At 39.9% G+C, this 16,598-nt stretch overlaps 1 protein-coding gene across 1 annotated transcript in view; it reads right to left on the reverse strand.

Annotated features, from left to right (window-relative positions):
- Window positions 1–16,598, reverse strand: part of zanl (zonadhesin, like) — a gene marked incomplete in the record, with an annotated part of 443,805 nt that overhangs the window by 238,601 nt on the left and 188,606 nt on the right. Inside the window, 2 exon segments of the mRNA XM_037681443.1 lie at window positions 5,516–5,640; window positions 15,853–15,969. Coding sequence (XP_037537371.1) covers window positions 5,516–5,640; window positions 15,853–15,969 — 242 coding nt within the window.

The raw sequence follows: 16,598 nt of genomic DNA on the forward strand, positions 1-16,598 counted from the left end.
ACTGAGGAAGTCTCTCGGATGAGAGACGAAACGTTTCTACATTTTTTAATTGATTTGCTTTGGTTTTTGTTTTTTTTAATGTCCAGAGGACCAGATTTAACTTTTTTAGACTTTTATTTTAATATTGTCCTGAGTCAGGTGTTGTGCCGATCCATACAGACTCGTTACATTGTCGCAGGTGCCATGGTCCTGATGGTCAACGTCTCATCAGCAACACCAGGACATGTCTTGGAGGAGGATCAGGTGTTCACGTTTGGTTGGAAAAATGCAAGCAAGAACAGAGTGCAAAGTAACTTCACATGTTTGAAACACACACAAAAAAAGGCTGCCTGATAGGGCACAACTGACTGTCCTACGTACAAGTGTCGGGCACACTACAACAGGAAAACCATCTCAGTGGTACCGAAGGTATGTCAGATTAGAATTTATGTGGAAACCCTACTGTGTAACATGTATAAGAATGGTACATGTAAAGCAGATAAAAAAAAATGGAACAAAGTTTGACTTTACTGCCAATTAAACAAAGGAGAAGGAAACATGCTTCGTTGGCAGTTACCCAAATTGGAGTCTGGATGCCATCAGTAGTCATGACTCAAGAAGAAACGGCCAAAATACTGCTAAAAGAAATAAACTGGCAGTTGAAGATGTGGGGTAACACTGAAGAAATACTCCAAAACATAACCCAGGTGCTGAACTGGACCGTGTGTACCTTGCAATCTTTCCATGCACAGCTGCAGAAGGAGCGTTTCCGAAGGGTGGTGACCACATCCAATCACCACGAGTGGAGGAAGCTATGGAACATTTCTAGTACATATTGGGTAGTTATAAAACCTGAATTGACAAAGTGTACTGAATATATGTGTGAAGGTTATTGGGTTCAGTATCTTGTAAGTGACATAACTACAGTATGCAGGTATCATGTGTTACCTGTAATAACTGTACAAGGATATTGGTTTTTGAAAATGCAAGGTGACTGGTTTGAGCCACAGACAAATCTCACCTATGACGTGAAACTATGTGGGACGGCTGATAAAGGAGTGGTATGTATTCTGCAAACAGGTCATGTTAACCCATGTTTAACCAAAGACGAGGTACTGTGTGATTGGACTCATGAACCAGCTAGAGACATAAAAAGTCATCCTCAATTACCTAAGGTGCCTTTCTCTGGATGTGTGTATGGTGTACATCTGTGGACTTGGAACAACCAGACTTATCAATTAACTAATTATAGTTCCACCACTCGACTAACAGAGGTACAATGGCAAACTTTGCACGTACCCTGGCGAGTCTTCCTAGACCGTTTCAAATGCGCATTGAATGGGTCTACAGAGCTGAAACTAATGATTGAATCACATAAGTCAAACGTGTCTGATCTAACAGTGTCCACCTGCATTGCTCAAGGAAAGGTTTTACATGTGGCTAAGCTAATAGAGCAAGCGTCGGCTCACCATTGGTGGGATATATTCACAGGAATGTCATCTACGGCGCAAAATATATGCAGTATCTCCTTTGCTTGTTTAGTGAAAAGAAGAATAACTAGTTTGATTTATAACACTGCTTTATAATGAAAATAGTATTAATAATAGAGGACCATTGGTTAGGGACGGAAAAAAACACCATGACAATTGACCCTACAGTCCCAGAGGATATCATGATAATGAATTATCATGTTAGTGGCAATGTAATTAATCATACTTTTCAGGGTTTTAATTCCCGTTTGGAATTTTTAGATTTTATATGTGAATCTGTCCAAGAATGGGTTGGCAGGCGATATCCTGAAGATTTTGATTTTGAAGGGAACAATTTTAAAAATTAGTCAGAAAACCAAAGGGTGGAATAAATAAAGAATTCAATAAAATGTTGTTTTTCTGACTATTTAACTTGCGATATAAAAGTGTTTAAAATGTTGTTTCTCTGACTATTTAACCTGTGATATAAAAGTGTTTTTGGTAAGGGCAAAATTAGTCAGAAAACCAAAGGGTGGAATGAGTTGAGAGTTGAATAAAATGTTGTTTTTCTGACTATTTAAGAGTTTTTGGTGCATGCTGTTGTGAGCCACCCGAGAGGCCTGAGGGGGGAGGCTTGGCCTGCACCCCCCCACACGTTATCTCGAGGTTTCGCACCCTAGCTTCTCACGCTCTCTCGTTTTTTTAAGCTTCTCACGCTCTCACGCTATCTCAAGGGTTTTTCACAGACTTTAAGTCCAGGTGGGCACGTTCTATTTACTGGGAGATGTTCCCATGTAATGCAGAGAGTATTAAAGTGTGACACTCAGAATTATAGTTGAAGTCTGGTGTGGATCCTGATCCGATGCCCAGCCAATTGATGTTACCTTTTTACTCGGACTGAAACGGCTTCCCGATCTGGTGTCACGGTGAGGGGCTTTTACATCAATCTTTGATTTGTACTGAATGTGCTTGTGCTTTGCTTCACTGTATCTGTGGCGGTCTAATAAAATGACACATTATTATTCTAGCAGAAACAGCCTGTGAGTGTTTATTCATTGTTCCGACCATTTCACCCGAACCTGTACTTTGTTTTAGATAATTTCATAGAACACTGTTTTAAATAGCAAATTCTGGTAAATTATACTGCTTAAAGAGCGTTTAAAACTGTAAAGTTGCTGTCAGACTTTTAGTGAAAATTGTAGGTTTATTAATTTTAAGTGCATTGGAGTAAATAAACACTGAAATAGCCTGGTTCATTGTATCTGTTATAATTAAGCTCATATTAAGTAACACTACACATACACTACACATAATCTCCTTATGCCACCTCCACGTGATTATTTTGTTCCGCCTCCACCAAACCCTCAGCCTCCACTCTTATTAGCGGTATTGCATAAAATAGCGAAATATGTCCAACGCTTCGAGCCAGGGCTGTTGGGTTCGACCGACACTAAGGCCTATCTGCAAGACCTTGACTTCCAATTAAGAAGCTATCCCAACGCTACAGTTGAGGATAAAATAGGTTTGATCAAGCTCACTTCAGCCAGGATGGTGTTTTCCTTTATAGAGTGTCAACCTGATGCTACAAGAAAGGATTACCACCTGTTATGTGCTGCTCTAATAAAAGAATATACCCCTTGCGCGGGACCTGGCGGTTACCCAGCCACCAACAAGGTTATGCAAGGTAAGAATGAGCACCCAAGGGCATATTATTCCAGAATTTTGCAGGCTTATTTTGGTTACAGGAATGAAACCGGCATGGAGGAGGAGGAAGCGTTTAAGTTTGTTTTCAGCAAAAATCTCCACCCTGACATAAGGATGTCAGTGCAGATGATGGCTAATTTCAAAGAAAAAGCCATCAGTGAGATAAAAAATTGTGCTGTGAATGTCTTTGAGGCCCGTGCACAGGCCAAAACACCCATTGAGGTGTTCCCAGGTGAGAGGATTCCTGCCCAGTCATTAGAATTGGAAGGGACGAGAGCTTCAGCTCCCCCTCCCAAGAAAGGCGAGAGGAAACGAGATTTCCCAGCAGCAAAACCACAACAGATGAGTGCCCCCTGGTCCAGACAAGATCCTAAATGGTTTCCCAAGAAACCAGAGGATGAACGAATGTACCAGTAGGGGGGCGCGCCCTAAGGGTAAAAGATATGGCATCCAAGGTAACCCATACAACCAGGGATCCCACCGGGAACCCCAGAGGAGGGGGCATGCTCCCCCACCATGTCGGCCTGAACAGCCTGAGACAAAAAAGAAACAGCAGAAGGTCCAGAAAGAGAGCCCCGGACCTCTGAGATCGGACGAGACAGAGAATGTGCGTCGGTTCTTGAAAATGTTGAAAGGTATTGCCAGGGACAAACAACCTGACGCATTGTGTGGCAATATCATTGCTAAACTAGCAACTAACTTTAAGAATAATTAATTAGAAGTGAAGCTAACAGCTACATTGGTACACTATCTATCAAGACACTCAAAGCGCTTTACACTACAATCTGTGTCCTCATTTACCCATTCATACAGCACTCTACTAGATCTAAACAAAGCTAATTGAACAAATCATTCTAAAGAGACTAATCAGAGCTTTATCACATCCATTCACTGATGGGACACACATCAAAGGCAACGAGGGGTTCAGTGTCTTGCCCTGGGACACTTCAGCGTGTGACTGCTGGTGGATTTGAACCCCCAACTCCTGCATTGGAGGACGACTGCTCTAACCACTCAGCCACAGCCGCCAACTGTGTCAATATAACATGTCTAACTAACATATATATATATATATATATATATATATATATATATATATATAGATAGATAGATAACTGTGTAACTAACTATATCAAACATGTATGTTACTAACGTATGCACAACTAACATGTGTGCAATTAACTGGGTATCTAACTTGTGTATAACTAAAGTGTACAACTATCATGTGAAACTGCGTAACTAATTGTGTAACTAACATGTACAATTAACATATGTGTAAGTAATGTGTTTGCAAATAAAGTGTGTGTAACTAACATGTGAGTAAATTACTGTTTAACTAACGTGTACAACTCTCGTGTGTCTAACAGTGTAACTAATATGTGTACAACTAATGTGTACAACTGACATATATACAACTAACGTGTGTAACTGTGTAACTAACTTTGTACCTAACATGTGTGTAACTAACATATGTACAACATGTGTAACTAACTGTAACTAAATGGCAGCACGACAGCTCAGTGGTTAGCACTGTTGCCTCACAGCAAGAAGGTCCTGGGTTCAATCCCCGGTTGGCTCTGGGGTCTTTCTGTGTGGAGTTTGCATGTTCTTCTCGTGCTTGCGTGGGTTTTCTCCAGGTACTCCGGTTTCCTCCCATAGACCAAAACTTATAGCCTTCAGGCCCAGGCCTTCCTTGCAAAAGAGCTCTGTGATCTCAATGGGATTTTTCTGGTTAAATAAAGGTTAATAAATCAAAAGTAAATACATTAATAAATAAACTGGGTATGTAACATGTGTGTAACTAACTGTGTAACTAATTGTGTATCTATTGTGTGTGTAACTAACATGTATACCCCAAAGTTCATGCTCAATAATCGAGGTATAAAATCCAACAGTTTTCAGTTAGGTCATATGGATGGTTTCTTTTTTTTTGTGTGCTGAGACGTTTCACCTTCCATCCAGAAGGAGTGTGTACTAGCAACACATGCTAGTGTTATTAACATATCTATAACTAATATGTGTGTAACTAACTGGGTATCTAACATGTGTGTAACTAAAATGTGTTTAACAAACATGTGTACAACTAACGTGTGTAACAAAAGTGTGTACAACTAGTATATGTGTAACTAACTGTGTAACTAATGTGTTTGTATCTAATGTGTGTACAACTAATGTGTGTAACTAAGGTTAAGCATGTGGGTAACTAAGAGAAGGCTGTGTGAACCTAATAGAAGGCTGTGTGTAACTGTGTCAAACTACGGTGTGTGTAACTGAGTCAGTAACTAAGTTGTAACTAATATTGTAACAAAGTGTGTAACTAACAGCATACTGTGTGTGCTCATGAGCAGGCTCTTGATGCTCACCAGAGTTCGCCTGGACTTCATCAGGGTGACAGTTACTCTGTTCACTGTGACGTAAAGTTTTCTCAGGTAGGACACACCTGATACTCCCCTTTCCTCATTCTTGGCCTCCACAGAAAACCATGGACCTGCACATGGAGGGCATATCAGTCAGATTTATACATTTATGCCAAATTGTAAAACAAATTTACAGGCATAACATGATGGCAAATCAGTGAACTGCATTTTGCTAGGCTCCCGGCAGCCCAGCTGAAAAATTGCCTTTTATAATTATACCTTCGCTATCTCCACACTGAATTCTGCCTCTGATATTGGTGTTGTCGCATGATTGACTCGACAGAGCTTTAATATGGCCTCTAAGCTAAAGAAATCAAAGGCAACAATGTCTTCCCATGTGGCCTGTTGTCACAACTGCAACCTCGGGCCTCCGTGACAAATTGGCAGGTGGTTCTACAGGTGTGTCGCCCCCGCCCTCACCGGGCTTTGGAGAGACAGTCAAGTCAGCTCTAAAGTCAGACATTCTGGCTTCAATTAAATCTGAACTCACAGTGATAATTAGGATGGAGATGAAGACAGCTCTGACGGATGATTTTAATTTTATTAGGAGCAAATTGCAGACAGTCCAAGCACAACTTTTTAATGCCACCGCAGGCCTCAGGGCAGCATTTGACCAAGTCAAGCTAAGTGTTACAGAAGGTGCATTCACACCAGCCCTGTTTAGTCCGCTTTAATCGAACTCTAGCTCATTTTCCTAGGAAGTCTGGTTCGTTTGGGGAGGTGTGAACGTGCCATCAAACTCCGTCACGGAACAAAAAGGCGAACTCTGGCCCAGGCTAAAACCTAGGTCTCGGTCCGGTAGAAGAGAACTCCAGCGCGGTTCGAGTGCAGTGTGAATGTAAACAGACCGGGCCCCGCTCCACAAGCAAGAAGTGGAGTAAAGCGCAGGGCAAACAAACACGCATTTCTCTTACCTTATATGGAGCCGTCAGCTGCCTTGTGTGAAAAACAATATTCTCCATGGTCTTCTGCCTCATCTTCTGCTCATGCTGAGTCCATTTTTGAAAAATGACAAAATATAACTCCTAAAACTGCTAAAACTTGATGCCACTCCGTTTTTTGTTTTTATTTCCAGAAGAAGAAGAAGTGTCTGCAGAGGTTTTTGTGTCGTTTCTTTCAGTAGTTCTTGGTGCAGCGCCCCCAAAGGCGAGCGGGGGAATAGGTTGATTCAACAGGTTGGCTCGACTGCACAGTGCAGTGTGAATGCAAACGCACCAGCTCTAATGTAAACAAATGTTATGAATATTGGTCCCCAACCGAACCGAGTCTACTGGACTATCAGGTGTGAAAACAACCTAAGAAACTGGCTGCAGATGCCGTCCGATCTGTCCACCCAGACTTGGCTGGCCTCTCGGTTCCCCCGGGCTGTAGGAGCGCCCGAATGCCGGGCAGAACTCCTCCCAGAGCAATGGCCACTCCTCCCAGCAGTCTGCTGAGCTCCTCGTCGCTGCGGACAGCCAACTGTAGGCGCCGAGGGACGATCCTGTCCTTCCGCTGTCATGAGCCGTGTTTCCTGCTAGTTCCAGGATCTCTGGTCAGGCACTCAAGCACAGCTGGCAGGTAGATGAGAATGCGTCCACAGAACATCCTTTTCAACTCATTTGAGATTTGGGGCTGTAGCTGGGATATTATTTGAGCTTTTGAGATGTTAATCAGCTGCTGTTGGTTGTAAAAAACAACCTTGTTGTTATGGTTACGCATCATAACAAATGTCCAAAACTAAAAAAGTTTTGGTAAAAATCCTTCCAGCTGCACAGCATCTGACACCAGAGGAAACAATAATCCAAAAAATGTGATTTACATCCAGAAAAAGCTAAATTAAAGTTTCCAAAAGCAAAATCTCAGAATGAAAGTAACAGAGCTGCTCCAACATGCAGCCACCTTGTGCAGCGCAATTCTACAACACAGACTGGATACAGTTAAAAGGATAGTCTGCTAACTGTATCTTCATTGTGTGTGTACTGTATATTGTTCTGTTGTTCGGTTTTATGCTGTTAATAAAGTAAAAAAAAAAAAACTTCCCGTTTGGCTTAATGTAATTCTGTTCTTTCAAATGTGATTCCGTTTTTTCAAATGTAATTCTGTTTTTTTTTTTTTTTTTTTTTTCACATGTAATTCCGTTTTTTCAAATTTTGTTCATTTACACCTTAGGGCCACCATAGATTACACCCCGAACGTGGCGAGGGCATGAGCAGCGTTTACAGAGGTGAGGCGACTTCTGCTGAACCAACCAGATATCTGCTATGGACTTCTTTTTCCTGCATTGCTTTGCATCATGCATGGAAGGAGGAACAAGGTGTTTGCTGACTCCGATAAAGCGATGGAATATGTCAAGAGTAATGTTATTCCAGCAACAGGCAAGAAGGATCAAAATAAATGGTAGGACTGGCCTCCCTCAATCTGCACTTTTTCTTAAGCTTGTGTTTAGCAATATATGGCTGTTAGGTCCTTTAATGGCAGTATGTACAATATTTTATTTGCATTGGAGGGTGATGCTACAGTGTTAACGCTCTGAACTGATTATATTAAGTTCTGGTATATAGTATGCACCCTAATATGGGAACGTTTTTATCCAATATCTTTTATCTCCTTTTAGCTACACGTTAGGTGTTTATGGTAATGTTTACATATTTTTTGTTTCTTTTTACATTTTTTAATTAGTAGTACTTATATCATATGTGGGCAGACAGAAGCCCAGATGGTCGGATTGTGTTCTCTAGGGTAAGCACTTATGTGTAGTTTTTCCGTTGATAGTGTTTTTTGTTCAATGTGTTCTCTCAGATTTGAATGTCAAATCTTGAATGCAGAATAGTGGCCCCATACTGAAAGACTGTTTTGAATGCACAGACTGGCAGGTCTTTAGAAGCTGCTGAAAATGAGGGGGAGCTAGACCGAGAGCAATACACATCCTCAGTCCCGGGGTACATTAGTAGATGTGCTGATTACGTCACCACCATCATATATGTTAACAGTTACCCGAACAGGAAGCCTTGGCTGAATGCAGAGATTCGCACCGTGATGGAAGCCAGGAACACTGCCTTCAGGTCTGGCAACTCAAAGGAGCTGAGAAGGACAAGGAAAGAGCTGGTTGCTGGTGTTAAGAGGGCCAAGGCTACACATGCAGAGAGGATCCAGGGTCAATTCACCTCACAAGACCCACAGAGCATGTGGAAGGGTATAAAGTGTATAACTGTATGCCTTTTAATCCCCACATTAAAAATGTTACTAGAACTGCCTGCATAATATTGCTAAAACTATGAACATCTAAAAATGATGCAGAAAAACTGGTTCATGCATTTTGTCATGTTTAGACAGGACTATTGCAATGGTCTATTATCTGGGTGTCCAAATACTTCTTTAAAACGAATTCAGTTGATCCAAAATGCTGCTGCCAGAGTCTTAACTGGAGTTAGTAGGAGAGATCTTATCTCGCCTGTTTTAGCTTCTCTCCATCCCTGTCAAGTCCAGAATTGAATTCAAAATCTTACTTCTAACCTACGTACAAAGCTCTCAACAACCTAGCTCCATCTTATATTCGAGATCTTGTTGTTCCATATTTTTCTAGCAGAGCACTTGGCTCTCAGACTGCAGGACATCTCACGGTCCCTAGAGTTTCCAAAAGTAGAATGGGAGGAAGATCTTTCAGTTATCAGGCTCCTCTCTTGTAGAACCAACTTCCAGATCCTGTCATTGAGGCTGACACATTGTCCAGTTTTAAGACTGTACTTAAGACTTTCTTTTTCAGCACTTTGGTAATAGTTTCTGTTTTAAATGTGCTCTATAAATAAATCTGACTTGACTTTTTAGATAAATCCTATAATTAGGGGCGACATGCCATACTGTCTTAAGCTTAGACTACTAGAGGACATATTGACCTAATTTCCTTAAATGAATTGTTAAAATTGAATAGTTTTCATTTGACAATATTTCTATCTTAACGTGATTCTTGACCTGCCATTGTGTATCTGTTTCTACCAAACCCAGCCAGTTGAAGCAGATGTCCACTTGTCCTGAGCCTGGTTCTGCTAAAGGTTTCTTTCTCATGAGGGAGTTTTTCCTTTCCACTGTCGCCTTCATGCTTGCTCAAGATGAGAGTTCTACGATGGAGTTAAACTCAAAGCAGTCTGTTCCTCAGATAAATAATGTTCAATTATTATTTTTACATATGAATGTTACTGTTGACTTATTTTATATATGAATATTTCTGTTCAGTGCCCTGAAATGACTTCTGTTGTGACTTAACGCAATATAAATAAACTGAAATTGAATTGAACTGAACAGATTATAAAAGCAGAAGTTAACAATGCCCAAGAGACTCATCACTCCCTGATGCGTTGAAGTCTGCAGCCATCATCCCAGTCTCAAAAAGGTCTGAAGTGTCTGGTCTGAATGACTACCGGCCAGTATCCCTCATCCTGATAGTCGCTAAGGTTGTTTTCACACCTGATAGTCCAGTAGACTCGGTTTGGTTGGGGACCAATATTCATGACATTTTGTTTACATTTGAGCTGTTGCGTTTGCATTCACACTGCACTGTGCAGTCGAGCCAACCTGTTGAACCAACCTATTTCCCCGCTCGCCTGTGGGGGCGCTGCACCAAGAACTACTGAAAGAAACAACACAAAACCTCTGAAGACATTTCTTCTTCTTCTTCTTCTGGAAATAAAAACAAAAAACGGAGTGGCATCAAGTTTTAGCAGTTTTAGGAGTTATATTTTGTCATTTTTTTAAAATGGACTCAGCATGAGCAGAAGATGAGGCAGAAGACCATGGAGAATATTGTTTTTCACACAAGGCAGTTGACGGCTCCATATAAGGTAAGAAAAATGCGTGTTTGTTTATCGTGCGCTGTACTCCACTTCTTGCTTGTGGAGCGGGGCCCGGTCTGTTTACATTCACACTGTACTTGAACCGCACTGGAGTTCTCTTCTACCGGACCGAGACCTAGGTTTTAGCTCGGGCCAGAGTTCGCCTTTTTGTTCCGTGACAGAGTTCAATGGCGCGTTCACACCTCCCCAAACGAACCGGACATTCTATGAAAACAAGCTAGAGTTCAATTAAAGCGGACTAAACAGGGCTGGTGGGAATGCACCCTAAATGCTTCGAAAAACTGGTCATGACCCACATCCAAGCAACCATGGACATCAACGAGGACCCTCACTAGTACGCATACCGCAAGAATATATCTACAGAAGACGCCATCTCCTCTGTGGTCCACACTGGTCTCACCCACCTGGAGCAGAAGGACAACTATGTCCATATGCTCTTTGTGGACTTCATGTCTGCCTTCAATACCATGATCCCCCAAACCCTGATGGACAAACTATTCACACTAGGACTAAGCCCCTCCATTTGCAACTGGGTCCTAGACATCTTAACAAACAGACCACAGTTAGTGAGGATTCACAACTTCTCCTGCTCCATCATAACCCTCAGCACTGGCTCTCCTCAGGGCTGTGTCCTTAACCTTTTCCTGTTCACTCTGCTCACGTATGATTGTGCAGCTACCCATCCAGGCTGTCACTTTGTAAAGTTTGCAGATGATACAGTGGTGGTGGGATGCATCACAAACAATGATGAGTCCAGCTACAGGCAGGAGGTGGTACACCTGGAGAGCTGGTGCAAAGAGAATAACCTTCACATCAATGTGAAAAAGACAAAGGAGATGATTGTGGACTTCAGAAGGAACAAACACACCTACACCCCCCTGAAAATAAGAGGATCTGCAGTGGAAGTGGTCTTCAGATACAAGTACTTGGGTGTGCACTTGAATAACAACCTCAGTTGGGGCAACAACACCACCAGCCTGATCAAGAAAGCTCATCAGAGACTCTACTTCCTCAGGCGGCTGAGACGAGCTGGTCTGTAAAGCTCAGTCCTCACCTCCTTCTACAGGTGTGCAGTGGAGAGCATCATGTGCTCCAGCATCAACATGTGTCATGGAGGCTGCACAGCTGCAGAAAGAAAAGCTTTGCAGAGGGTGGTGAAGGCTGTACAGAAGATGTTGGAGTCAGCCTCCCCACCATCACAGACATCTACACCTCCAGATGCAGGAAGAGGGCCACCTGCATCATGAAGGACCCCACTCACCCAGCACACACACCTTTTGCCCCGTTCCCCTCAGGAAGAAGGTTAAGGAGCATCAGGTGTAGAACCGCTAGACTGAGGAACAGGTTCTACCCAGAGGTTGTTAGACTCAAGAATCTCTAATCAGGATAATCACTGTGAAAAATCAGATCATGTTGCTGCTGATCTGTTTCATGTCATTTGTACTCTGCTCACACAGACTCATTCGTATTGTTTTTATGCTATCAGTGCTTAGCACATTTTTAGTTAATGTTTTTCTTAGTTCATATCTTAGATCTTAATACTGTTTTTCTTTTACATTTTATTGTTGGATGTAACTGGGACCCTGTGTACACAATTTTGTTCCACCACATGTACCACATGGGTTGCGAAGGACAAATAAAGAAACTCTGACTCTCTAACTCTCACTCTGACTCTCTGTTCAGGTAGGAGAGAGGGGTGGGTTTATCCCGAATCAGGCTTTTGTTTTTTTGTTTCTTTTATCAGAAACAATTGTGATATTTTGTATGGTGATTATTTCTTGCTGTTCAACTATGATCAGCGTTAAGGATGTTAGCCACTCTAGTCGCTGCCCAGTAATTTGTGTAAGCTGGAATGTGAAATCCCTTAATAGTCCAATAAAATTCTGGAAAAGTATGTCACACTTGAAGAAGATGAATACTGATATTGCTTTTTTACAGGAGACCCATGTGCGTTCTGCAACCAGTGGAAAGTTTGTTAAAAAAATGGTCTGGTTAGGTGTTTCAATCCAATTTTCAATCCAAATCAAGAGTGGTAGCTATCATAGTTGTCATGCAGGTACAATTTACAGCCTTAAGTGTGCATGCTGATACTGCCGGATGGTTTGTTATTCTGGTGGGGAAGTTATACACACTGCTAGTGATCTTGGTTTCGGTATATGCTCCAAACTGGGATGACTCTACATTTTTTATAACCTCTTCTTAAACAGATGAATATGTCAACACATAACCTTATAATACATTAAACTTATAACCATAAGCATAACCTTGTAACTGATGGTAACACAAATTGTGTGCTTTCATCTCTTGACAGTAGTTTGACGGGGTAAAAACTACTCTGACTAACTCAGCTCAATCAGTTCATTCCTTGAGTCTTATGGCGTGACTGATGTGTGGCTCTTCCATAATTCTACTTCAAGATCATACTCATTTTTCATTCATTTTTTCACAAGACATACTTGCAAACTGACTTTTTTCTTGATAAACAAACTCTATCTTTGGTGAAAGAATGTGTGGGGCCATGGTCATCTCAGACCTTGGTCCACTTATTATGAAACTGCTTATCATGGTCACAAATTCTGTATATTGTTCTTGGACATGGCAGCATGGTGGCACAACTGGTAGAGCTGCTGCCTCTCAGAGAGCAGGTCCTTGAGGTATGAGACAGGGGTGCCCGCTCTCACCATTTCTATTTGCATTAGCAACAGAACCACTAGCTGTAGCTTTACGGCAAAAATCCATCATTAAGGGGATGAATCGAACTAGTGATGTGTGGATCGATACTAAAATATCTATACTATCGATATCAAAACTTTAAACTCTAGGACCGATTCTTAAATCAAACTACTGATACTTTTGATACTTCAGTCATTTCAGATAAAGTATATAATTAACAGGAAGATGGTGGAAAGTAACCTAACTATTGAGATCTTGTCTAAATGATACGGGGTTGGTGGGAAATACTTGTCTGCCTGGGTAAGTGTGTAATGCGTGTAAGTTGAGTGGCACGCTGGCTGTCAGTCACTTAGTCTCTCAGTCTGTAGACACAACAGCAGAGCATAATGGAGTCATGTGTGGAGATACTTCAGCTCCAAAAACAGCCAAGAAGCAGTTTGTGAGGTTTGTGGAAAATCTGTAAAGAGCTGTAGCAACACAAAAAACTTTGTAAAACACTTTCAGTTAAATCACAACACAGAATATGAGGCATTGATGAGGCAGACAGAGTCAGGTGCTGCTGCTACTGCAGGGTGAGACAGGCTCTAGAGGAGTCCTTCAGTGCTGCAGGACTATCCAGGTGCAGAGGGAGGAAATGTGGAGCTACGAGCTGTGCTAAGAACTGCTGCAGTTGAAGTTGTTCAATTTAATACATATGCTTATGAAATAATTAACAAAATAAATTTGTTCTTCAACAAATAGTTGAATGGGTTCAGTTTGGGGTAACAATATGTGTATCACTGAGATAATCTCACATGGGCAGAAAAGATTTATTCAGGGAAGGTTTCATAAAGAACTGATAATTTAAAGTGGATTACATAGACTAGGTGTCATCAAATTATACAGCGCAATGGTGATAAAACAGCCTTGGTGAACTCTGAAAAATATATACTAGAAAATATGGATTAAAAAAACACCTCTTATCTATTATTATTTAATAAATATTTTATAATTTATTTTAATAGTTTATTATTTCTTATTTTTAGTGTTTGAAACACCATTTTCACATATTTTGTATAATTGTGTCCTCTTATTTTCTGTTGTTGGATAAGCTTAGCACAGCTCGAAGCTGTGTTAGTATTTTTGTTGATTTAAAGAAAGCATTCAACATTATTGACCACATTATTCTCCTTGAAAAATTGAATAAATATGGTATTAGAGCACTTGCATCACAGTGGGTATCTAGCTATTTGAAAGATAGGAAACAATTTGTACAAATTAATGATGTAAGATCTGACCTCTGTAATATCACATGTGGAGTTCCTCAAGGTCCTGTACTTGGACCAAAGATATTTATTTTATATGTGAATGACTTGGTAAATGTGTCAGGACACCTGAAATGTGTCCTATTTGCAGATGATACCACATTTTTTGTTTGGGTAAAGATATAGAACGGATGTTGGAGTTGATACAAAAAAAAATTGTAAAAATACAAACTTGGTTTAAACTTAATAAATAATCATTAAACTTAGATAAAACTAATTATATGATATTCAGTAATAAAAAGAGAACTATTGATGTTCCATTTAAAATCGAGGTTGTTGAGATTTGTAAAGTTAGTGAGGTGAAGTTTTGGGGTGTTGCCATTGATAAAAAACTGACATAGAAACAGCACATAAAATATGTAAGAATAAAAATAGCTAAATCTGTTGCAGTACTGAAAAAAAAAATAAGGGAGGTATTAAATGATAAAGCTCTGTATATGTTGTATAACGTAATAATTGTTCCACACTTAATCTATTGTATTGATGTTTGGGGGAAAGCGTGTAAAACATTTACAAATCCTATTTTTGTTTTACAAAAAAAGAGCTGTAAGAATTATCACTAGAAAGCATTACAGTCACCCATCAAGTACTTTATTTTATGAACTCAATTTATTGAAATTCCATGATCTGGTAGATTATAGTGTTTTATCAGTTATGTATAGGGCTCATAATAACATATTATCTTTAAATATTGAAATACATTTTGTTAAAAGAGAAAGTTGTTATAATCTTAAGGGGATAGAGATATTTGTCAAACTGAAATTCAGAACCAGTCTGAAGGGAAGGTCTACCTCAATCCAAGGAATAGGATTATGAAATGGTCTAGAGAGTGATGTTGAAAATGACAAGTCAATGTGTACATTTAAGAAAAAGATCAAAGCTGAATTGTTAAAAAAATGAAGTAGCTTAATATGTATTGTATAAATAGTCGTTCAAGAAGGAGTTATTTATTTTGTTTTTTTTACTTTAACATTATTATTGTTTGAATTAATTGTTTGGAAAAAAAAGGCAGACATAATAAGATTTATTTTCTTCCTTCTGCTGCCTTTCATTTTTATTTTTGATTGTATTTTTTATTGTTTATGGAATTCTTTTGTTTTCTTTTAAAAAAATGAATAAATTTATTAAAAAAATAAAATAAATTTAAAAAAAGCTCAGCTCTATTGTAAATGAGGCCACTACCTCAATATACCCCTGAGTTTAAAATAAATCTATTGATGTCTTGCATTCTTATTGCAAATTTGATTTTAAACATACTGCTTTATTTTAGGTTTACCTGACACATTAAGCGTATTTACAAGAAGTACTAGTATCGGTATCGCAGATACTAACATGAACTTTACCTAGTATCAGTATCGGACCAGAAATCCTGATATCGAACAACACTACTGCTAACACTGTAGAAACTCACACACCTTTCCAACTAAACTGACAACAGATTATGTCCACATATGTATGTGTCTTCATGCTGGGGTACCTGTGTTGTTCCGGCATGTTCTGGCCAGAGTGTAGGTGCAGGTTCCCATAAAGCTGTAAAACTTCTTGTCGAATGTGTTGTAGTGAGGATCTCCAGAGACCACGCAGTCCTGAGAACCTGAGAGAACAATGACTGAGTTTAAATCTGAAACAAAATTATGCTTCTACATTTACTACACCTTGCTCAGACATAATGTGACACCCACTGAGAGCCATTAGCTCATAGTTTTAGGACACATACAGTAAGTTCAAAAACAGAAGCTGGAACACGGTAATTCCTAACTGATTGTCACAAATACAAACAACTAAACATGAACACCTTCTGACCCCCGAGCCAAATCAAAAACATCTTGAACTGTGAGCGATGTTGTCTCAGTAAAGACAAATTATGAGTTTTTTTGGGGGGAGGGGGGTTGACTTGTTGTGTTACCAGTGTGGTTTCTGTATTTATTGTGGTAGTTGCATGTTTGGCTGTGTTTAGTGTTAACATTATGTTTTTGTCTTGGCTTTTCACTGAGGACACCAACACCACGTTTTATATTACAGTTGTTTTACCTGTTTACAGCTGTTTTACCTGTTAACACCTGTTTTACCTGTTTACACCTGTTTTATCTGTTTACATCTGTTTTATCTGTTTACACCTGTTTTATCTGTTTACACCTGTTTAAATATTTAACCTGTTTAACCTATTTAACCTACTTACAGGTAAAACTGTTTTAATTGTTTACACCTGTTTAGAATAGAAAA

This window comes from Nematolebias whitei, chromosome 1 (genome assembly GCF_014905685.2).
Source record: "Nematolebias whitei isolate Nwh7 chromosome 1, NemWhi1, whole genome shotgun sequence".
Classification (NCBI taxonomy): Eukaryota; Metazoa; Chordata; class Actinopteri; order Cyprinodontiformes; family Rivulidae; genus Nematolebias; species Nematolebias whitei.